The sequence below is a fragment of the Streptopelia decaocto genome, assembly GCF_964273445.1.
Source record: "Streptopelia decaocto genome assembly, chromosome: 24".
Classification (NCBI taxonomy): domain Eukaryota; kingdom Metazoa; phylum Chordata; class Aves; order Columbiformes; family Columbidae; genus Streptopelia; species Streptopelia decaocto.
This window is the reverse complement of record NC_138679.1, coordinates 2,515,588-2,524,931: the sequence shown is the minus strand read 5'-3', so window position 1 is coordinate 2,524,931 and position 9,344 is coordinate 2,515,588. Positions and strand designations below refer to the sequence as shown.

Here is a 9,344-nt window from a genome sequence, read left to right as displayed (position 1 = left end):
CCCGCAAAGGGGCCTGGAGCTCGCTCGCTGTTCAACTCAGCCACAAATCACCCCGCAGACCCCCGCCCGCACCAGCGGGGCACCCAACGCGTCCCCGGCCGCCGGTGACACCATTTTGGGTCACCATGGGCAGGGGCCCCTCATTTCTCATGTGGAAACCAGGGACGAGGTGACACATCTGCCGTGCCCGTCCCCGCCACACGAGTGTGCACACACACGCAGTCATTTTCTTGTCTTTTCTTTTTAACCCAAGTGAACACGTTTCCAAAACAAAAACAAACAAGAGAAAAATTAACATAAGCAGCACCACATTTCCCCAGTGTCGGGAGCTCCGGGGCTGGAGCAGAGAGGCCTGGAACACCCCCCCCACCAAAATAAAACCAACCCCGCTCTGGGCAGGGGGGGGTCGGCCGATAAAGACGTTTCCGAGGGGCCGGTGCTTTGGCGCTGGGACGCGAGGAGGGGCCGTGGGGAGGAAGGGGGACAGTTCTGTCATGTGCGGGGATCGGAAATGGTGACAGAGGCAGATGTACTGACACCAGGCGGTCGCCGGGCTCACACGGCAGCGCGGGTGGGCGTGCTGGGCTGGTTCAACCGCAGCGTTCTGCACAGCCAGCCGGCGAAATCCACTTCCTCCACTTCCGAGCGCTTGATGAAGGTGTGACTCTGAAACACAGGGGAAAACGGGGTCAGGAGCAGCGCCGCCCGCTCCCCGGCGCCCAAAACGGCGGCTGCTCCCCGGCGGTGAAAGCAGATTTTAAGGAAATATTGTTCCTTGCAACCCTGTGTCTGGAATTTTAATCCCTGTAATCAACACACAGGAGCAAGGAAGATCTGTGGAGACCTTATTGCCGCCGTTCTGGACTTAAAAGGGGTTGATAAGATGGGGACGGAGTTTTTATCAGGGCCTGTTGTGATAGGACAAGGGGTGATGGTTTTAAACTAAAGGAGGGGGATTCAGGTGGGACGTGAGGAAGGAATTGTTGGCCCTGAGGGTGGTGAGAGCCTGGCCCAGGTTGGCCAGAGAGGTGGTGGATGAACCATCCCTGAGACATCCCAGGCCAGGCTGGACGGGGTCTGAGCAACCTGAGCTGGTGAAGATGTCCCTGTCATGGCAGGGGGGGCACTGGGGAGCTGGGAAGGTCCCTTCAACCAGAGCAAAGGGGCAGAATCCCTCCCTCGACCTTCTGGTTTGGATGCAGCCCAGGACACGGTTGGGTTTCTGGGCTCTGAACACGTTTTGCCGGGTCATATTCAGCCCATATATTCATATTCTGCCCAGCTCGGGAGGTCCCGGGCGCCTCTGCAGTCACAGACCAAGCGGGTGGTTCCCATCCCGGGCTCTCATGGGCCAGATACCATCACTGCCTTTGAATCAAAGGTGCGTGAGTCACTCCCTCTCCCAGGCTTGATTTGGCTCATCTTAAGCTCAGCCTGGGAGTTTCCAGCCTTTTGAGCAAGAGAGGCACAGCGGGACAGGGCAGAAGTTTGCAGATCTGGTGCCACCCCACCGTAGGAAGAAAATTGCTCTCCCCACTCACCATCAGCATCTTCAGATCTGCCCGTTCTGCTGGGTTTTTAATTAAGCTGAAATGAGAAGAGAGCAAAACCAAGGCTGAGACGTCTCTTGTGGGAAACCAGTTATCTGGCTGGAGAGCTCTGCAGCTTCACCAAAAGCCACTCGGAGCCTGGAGCATGGAAACGGCTCCGAAAGCACCGTCTCCAGCAGCCCGGCTCGAGATCCACCTCTCCGGCATCACACGGATGAACCGCAAAGCACCTAACGCTCGGTGGGCGATTTTTGTAACATGCAATCGCTGTGATTTAATGGGAGCCGCGGCACCATCTCCAGGTGACCCCCCACCGCGCCAGGTCTGGAAGTTGATGGTGTAACAGCCGCGGGGCTGTGGGGTGACTCACCCCAGCAATCTGCGCCACCGCCCCCTGCCAGGCTCCTATTTAGAAGCTGCTGGGACGCTGTTAAGCATCACCACAAATAAACCGCTTTTATTCCAAGCCTTTCCAAGGCAGGAGCTCCCAGCATGACGCGGGATCGCGCTGCAGCCGGGAGATCACGGACGGAGCGCGGGGAACGCTGCGGTACCCCCAACATTTGGGGTTCCACGAGCTGCCGGGAGCACACGCAGCCCCCCCACTTCAAGCCTCCAGCACAAATCCTTACCATTTATTTACAAACTCCTGGAAATCTTGCGTGAAAACTCCATTCGGCAGCTTGGGAGGCGGCTGCAGAGAGAAGGAGAAAGGGTTGTCTGCGTGACTGCGTGTGAATGGGTCGAAGAACCAGCGTGTCACTTATAGGGTTTAATGAGCTGCTGAAAAGCCGCCCCCTGCTCTGCTGCCCCTTCCAAGCCGGGAGCTGCTCCCTCTGTCACTTCTCACCCTGGGAGCAAACGGGGGGGACCCCGCGCTGCGTCGCCGCCAAAGCCGGACACCAAAAATGCAGCGTCACCGTTCTGGATCCAGCCTTGCAAAGCCCAGCTCTGGCAACGCCTACGGAGCGCAAAACCAATCTGGAAATGGTAATCGGGGTCAAGTCCTATCACCTTGAAAGGGGAAATGGCTCTTGCCGCTTGCTGGTGGGATGAAAGTCGGGATGGACGTTTCAGGCTGGGATTTTAGCACAGGTCACCCCCATTCCGAGGGCTTCGCCTGAGAAAACGCGCACGACCTCAGCACCGGCACAGAGCTTGTGCTTTGCTGATCTAGGCAGGGACACATTTAAAACGGCTGGTTGCATGAGCAGGTCATTTGACAGCCAAGAGCTCCCCTGATGCTGCTTTAAAGGGCATCACAAACATCCCCCTGCAGTGTCTCATTGCAAAACCAGGGATGCTCTTTGTGATTAAGATGGAAAAGGAAGCAGGGAACAGGGGGGGCAGGAAAGGATGTCACAGGGGCTCCCTATTGAAAAGCTGCTGTTCAAGCCGAGGTTTTGGAGCCCACCCTGGCTCAGCAGAGTGGACACGGTGCTGTGGGACCCCAGGGAAGCCCGACAGTAAATACCCACCTCGTTAACTATGTAATCCAGCAGTTCGAAGATGGCCATGGCCGGCCGGCTGTCCATCCCGTGCCCTGCGTGGTCAAGACAACAGAAAACACTGGTGAGAGGTTTCAGGGACAGCGAAGGGCTTCGTTTTGTGTGGAAAGCACAGAAAAGGCAGAGGCAACTCGCTCGGGAACCGACTCACGGTGAAAAGAAAATAACGAAGGGAAAAATCAAAATGCATTCTGAACTTTTGGATTTCTATCGCCACGACTAGAGCCCAGATTTATTTCCTAGCTTGGAGCATTTGGAGAGAAGCAGAACATCTGCTGGGGCAGCCTGGCGGCGCTTCCAGAGCCTTCTGCTTCCGAGCAAATGGCGCGAGCGGAGCCTCCTTCAAATCCCTGAGCTGGTTTGGCCCTTCTAGGAGACGTCTCAGCAAAGCTGCTCCCAAAAAGCTGCCCCTGGCTTGGAAGGAACGTGGTGGCAGCTGGGGAAGAGTCTGAGGAGCAACATGGGCTGTGACAGCGTCCCCTCCCCTGGTCCACATCGGACAGCCTGCACTGTCCGCAGCTTTGGAGCCTTCTCGTGGGACACAGCGTGGTCTAAAGGGAATAAACTGAGCTTTTCAAGATGTTAATAGATCCTGGTTGGCATAGAATCACATAAGGGTTTGGGTTGCAGGGACCTTCAAAGCTCATCTAGTCCAACCCCTGCCATGACAGGGACATCTTCACCAGCTCAGGTTGCTCAGACCCGTCCAGCCTGGCCTGGGATGTCTCCAGGGATGGTTCATCCACCACCTCTCTGGCCAACCTGGGCCAGGCTCTCACCACCCTCAGGGCCAACCATTTCTTCCTCACGTCCAGCCTGAATGTCCCCTGGTTTAATCTCCTCACCTCCCCATGCAAGACCAGGCTCCGTCTGCGCTCACCAGGAACCGCAGATCTCCACAGTGAAGCGGATTCCGCTGGAGCATCATCTCCATCAGCTCTGCAGAGTGCGGCACCCCTGGGAACACTCACCTCCCCGCCACAACCTCATCCGAAACGGCCTTTTGGCGACCCCAGCCACACCGAGCGCCCCCCGACCCCCTTGTCCCCACGTCTGGGTGTTGTTTCCAGCGCACCCCACAGCCCCTACCACTGACGGGGCGTCCTGGGGGCCTGGCCCGCGGCGACACGCTGTGAGACTCTCCCTCCGCCCCGTCCACCACAGGACGGCCAAATATTGCTTCCAGTTCCTTGGAGTCTGGCGGGGGGATTGGGTACCTGCCGATAGACAGCTCCACTAACGACAGACCCATGCTCCAGATGTCCGACTGCACCGAGTAGTGGGTGCCCTGCAACCGCTCGGGCTGGAAGGAAAGACCGCAACAAAACAGACGTTGAGGCGGGATATTGATACGCAAAGGCACAAATATCACACGCCGAAATTAAACCCGATATCTTGACGGCATCTCCACCTCGGTTCTAAAGGCACCGGTCCCAAAGGGATCGCGTGCAAAGGGGATGCACGAGAAAGATTGAGTGCAAACAGAAAGCGCTTGTACACGTCTCTGCTGCCAAGGGGATGGTTGGACTCGATCTTGAGGCTCTTTTCCAACCAAACGGTTCTATTCTATAATCAACAGCTATAGCTGAGCAGCATTTACAGCTGTTTACACTCAGGGGTCCAGAGCACCCAGCAGGAATGTATCGCTCTATATGCTGAAATCTAATGAACTCCATTTATTAACGTTTCTTCTTTCTTGCTCGCTTTGGTTAATACCCAAGAGGAATCTGAGGAGCAGAAAATCCACCCATTTAAAGGCAAATAAAACTCAAAAATAAATAAGTCAATGCAAGTCATCCATACTGGCAGCTTCGAGTCAGCTGCGCAACGGAGATCTTATTTTTAAATAGCCGCTGTCTAACTATAACTGGACTTGAATAACCATTCCCAAAATACGGGAGCAGCTCAGACCCGAGCGCAGAAGCGCTGTCTGATGGGCTTCCCCCCAAGAACCCACCGCACACGCTGCCCGGCGGTAATTCCATCCCCACGGTCGCTCGATTATCCGCACTCCATGGCGACTCTCACTTAAAGGAGAGGCGCCACCGGCTCTTCCTGCAATTCGCTCTCACTGGCAGACTCCAGTTTTGCTTTAATTTCCTATTAATTAATTCCCAAATTAATGTTCCCTGGTGCACCAGCCTGGCTCTGCCCCCACCTCACCAGCACACGGTCAAAGCCGCAGAGGCGGCGCCTGTATCGGCATCCGCGTCCCATCCACGCGGCTTTGTGGACGGGAAGAAAAGACGGTTTTGAACCCGCAAACACTCGCCAAAATCAAATATGAAAGTATTTGTAGGATCCAAAATGTCTTTCTCCACAAATCTCTGCATTTCCATGTGCTCATCCATGAAGCAGGAACGGGGCAGCCTGGGTTAGCATGGAAACACAGCGCAAATCTTACAGGGACTGGATGCTGTTGGATTCTCTAAGAGCTGAGTTGAACCCAAATTGTAAGAAAACCTCAGGCAAAAGCTGAAAGGAACTTACAGACATGTAGGACCGGGTTCCCACAAAAGAGTTTGCCATGGAGTCAATGAGCTGCCCGCTGACCCCGAAATCGCACAGCTTAATCTCTCCTCGAGAATTGACCAGGATATTCGAAGGCTTCACATCTAACAGCAAGAGAGAAGAGCGTAAACGTGACTCAAGGTAAAACACCAGGGTTCCCGTGCCGCCGGTGGGTATTTTTAGGTTCCTCCTCTCACCTCTGTGCATGATTTGGTGCTTCTCCCTCAGATAGGCCAGGCCTCGCAAAACCTGGGAGGAAAGCAAAGCCAGGGTGAGCAGAGCTGGGCAGACAACACGTAGGAGACAACACCTGAGAGCGCAAAGCGAGGGAGCGGGGCTACAAGAGCGGTTTGGATGTGCTTCCCCACCCCGTTCACACACAGCGACCCCGGCTCTAACCACAGGAAAGCGCATCCGAGGAAACAAAACTTCCCAAGGCAACACCAGGTGATTCCCAAACCGTGCCCAGCAAATCCTTTCTGGAAGATGAGGAGCCAGCGTAACTCACCGCGATACTGACTTTCCCCAGGATCTCCTCGGGAATTCTTTTGGCTTCTTTCAACACTTGATCCAAAGAGCCACCATCCTAAAATAAAGAACAGTAAAGTGACCAATGTGCCAATTCCTGGCTGGAAAACCAAGCAGTTGGCCGGACAAAGATGCAACTGCAACAACTCAGCGTCGAGCACAAAACCTTATACAGCAAACAACCCCAAAAGATAGATATCTGGTGATCAGAGCTCAAGCTTCTCGCTAAAAGCTATTTTAATGTTATCTTCTATCAGTTCTCCTTGCTGTCAGTTCTCAGCTTCCTTCCCACCAGCGGTAAACGCAAAGATGATGTGTCAGCACCGATCAGGAGAAGCACCAACACCGTTCTGCGCTGGAGACAACGGAAAACACACACGGTGCTTCACGAGCTCTGCAGAGCGGCGGGTTCACAACGTTCCCGTGTGGCCAACCCCCAAACTGCTGCCACGTCCCAAAACGTCGATCCCATTGTTTCAAGTCTCAGGGGGATGCGATTCGGAATTCACAACGGCCCAGGGAGCAGCGGTTTGCAAAGCAGGAACGGGGACTCACCATGTGCTCCATGCAGATGGAGATCTCCCCGTCGCTGTAGAAGGCTCCGTAGAAACCCACGATATACGGCGAATTACATTCGTGCAGCACCTGCAGCTCCCGGATAATCTGATTCCTGATGGCCGGTTTGATTTCTAAATGAATCAGCTGCCAAGAAAGAAAAAAGCGATGAGAACTGCGCGAGTGCCGGAACAAAATCTTCAATGAAAACTTGGCTTTGGTGCAGACTTTCTACCATTTCCAGACTAATTCAGAAGGAAAAGGGAAAGGCAGAGCCCTGCGCAGGCCGTTAGTGACTGAAGCAACCGCCGGCCGTGCAATACGAGGAGATGGCGCAGGATACAGAGCGGAAAGACGAGCGAGAAGTTTGATGCAGATCTGACTCAGCAGACGGGAACGTTTTCACAAGCTCTGTACGTGTGGTAAGAAGAGGTGCTCCGGTGTCAAGGAAACCACAGAAAGAGAAAAAACCCCATGAAAGTTACGCACGCCAAGCAGCATCGCTTTATTCCTTGGGCTCTACGTAGAGCCAGTTAACACAGCTGCGGGGAGGGAAACCAAAGGCTAGAAAATACAATGGCAGGTCACAAAAAAGAGCCACCATCACTGTGAGCTCTAGGACACATCAGCTTCACCGGAAAATAAATTATACGCTTATATTTTCACACAAGGTGCTTCAAACCCCGGGGACGTGTTGCAGAGAGCGCAGCCTCTGCCAGGGCAGGACTGGGAGGTGAAGCAGAAGCTCCATGTAAAACAAAACTGGGGCAGCTGGGACCACAGTCCCGGCCCCGATGAGCCGGTCAGGGCGCAGACGGGTCGGTGCAGGGAGATCCTGACCCACAGCGGCTCCATCAGCGCCGGGGAAAGCGCCAGACGCCCCAGCCTGTCCCCAATTACCTTCCGCGCCATAATGAGCCCCGAGGGTTTGTGCTGCACTTTGGTGACCACGCCGCCATTGCCAGCCCCCAGTTCGGAGATCCTCTCGAAGTCGTCGTCCTTCAGCTCGCCCACTTTGGCTTTCTGCGTGAGGAAAGCTTCCAGGCGCTTCTTCTGCTGCTCGTCCAGCTCCAGCTCCTCCAGCTTCTTCTGAAGGTCCACCAGGTTTGCCCTGGAGAAGGGGACAGGGGAGCTGGTCAGGAGGCTGTGATGCAGCACCAGAGAAAAACAGCTTTTTTTTTTTTTTAGGGAAATAACCAAAAACTGTTGTCTGACGCACACTGAGCCCCGGCTATAGCAGCGAGACTAAAGCAGAGCTCTGGAGTTGGGCCGGGCTCAGCTCTGGTGCCAACAGGGCCACATGGACAGCGAGACCCATGGTGCAGTATCTGCCCAACACGCACATCTCCTCTGGAGAGCAGCTTCCCTGCAGTCAGCTGTTTTGGGAAAGCCAAGGAGGAGGGAAAGTCCTTCGGCCCTTAAAGAGGCAGCGCAGGGAGCGGCAGCATCGGCTCCTCTCCCTCTCCCGGCGTGGAAAGTCAAGCTTGGGTTTCACGGCGAAACACGAGAAGGGGTTGCCAGGGTGTCCAGCAACCCCTGCTCCGTTACACCCCCCAAACCCCAGCACAAAGGGGTGTCTGTGCTCCCCCAGCACCTGCTGCCGAGCTCCCGGCCCCGCGCGGGCTCCAGCTGCTCTGTCCCGTTTGCTGCCCACCCCTTATCTCACTCCCAACATTTCGGGCGATGGTTCGGGAGGGTCTCACCCCCCTGCAATACTCTGCCTCCCCCCAGCACTGCCCTTGCCTCCTCTCTACCACCCTTCACCCCACACATCCTGCTCACTGAGCCCTGATTATGGCCCCAAATCCCCCCCCAAAACCTGAGTCCCCATCCCAGGCGCAGCCCGTGTGCCCAGGCCTGGTCCCCACAGCCCACAGCCTTCTCTGCCACCCCCGCAAAGCCGGGGATCAGCCTCCCCCCCCGACCCATCCCCTCTGACCCTCAGCCTGCCCCCCCAGCTCTGGTTCCACAGACACCCCAGGTTGGGTCCATCCAGTCCGGCCTATCCCACCCTCCCCACACCGGCTGTCTGGCTCATCCCAGCCCCCCCCGGCCTGCCCTGGCCCCACGCCCGTCCTGCCCAGGCCGCCCCAGCCTCCCCAAGCCCGGTGCCCGCCCCGTCCCAGCGCCCCGTCCCAGCGCCCCCAGGCTCCCCAGACCCGACGCCCGTCCTGTCCGGGAACCCCCATGCCTGCCCTGGACCCTCAGGCCCGGTGCCCGGCCCATCCCGGCCTCCCCAGCGCCGGTGCCCGCCCTGTCCCGCCCCCCCCAGGCCCGGTGCGCACTCACTCGGCGGAGCCGTCGGGACTGGGCCCCTCGGCGGCGCTGGGGGCGATGTTGAGGGCCGGCAGCACCGGCTTCCTCTTGGCCGGCATGGCCGGGCCGGGCCGCGCCTGCGGGCTGAGCGGGGGCGCGGCCGCGCGGCGCGGAGGCGCGCGGGGGCGGGGCCTCGGAAGGGGCGTGACCACGCTGAGCCTATCAGGGGCGCGGCCGCATGGCGCGGGAACGCGCGCGGGGGGGCGGGACCAGAAAGGGGCGGGGAGGCTGAAAAGGGGTGGGGCCGAAGATGGGGCGGGGCCGAGTGGGTCTCGCGAGAGTTAGCTGAGGCGGGAGGGGCGGCCGTGGCCGAGGGGCGAGAGATGGGGCGCAGGGGGGGCAGCGCGCGTGAACGAGCAGTAATTAACACTAATTG

General features: G+C 57.3%; 1 protein-coding gene across 1 annotated transcript; it reads right to left on the bottom strand.

Moving 5' to 3' along the window:
* Positions 1-222: 222 nt before the first annotated feature.
* On the bottom strand, positions 223-9,092 carry MAP2K2 (mitogen-activated protein kinase kinase 2). The gene is made up of 11 exons (XM_082071860.1): positions 8,942-9,092; positions 7,553-7,763; positions 6,653-6,799; positions 6,078-6,155; positions 5,767-5,818; positions 5,549-5,673; positions 4,148-4,361; positions 3,029-3,093; positions 2,183-2,244; positions 1,542-1,587; positions 223-666 (listed from the first exon to the last, which is right to left on the bottom strand). The coding sequence occupies exons 1-11, from the start codon at positions 9,025-9,027 to the stop codon at positions 556-558; spliced, it is 1,197 nt and encodes a 398-aa protein (XP_081927986.1). The 5' UTR covers positions 9,028-9,092; the 3' UTR covers positions 223-555.
* Between the last annotated feature and the right edge of the window lie 252 nt (positions 9,093-9,344).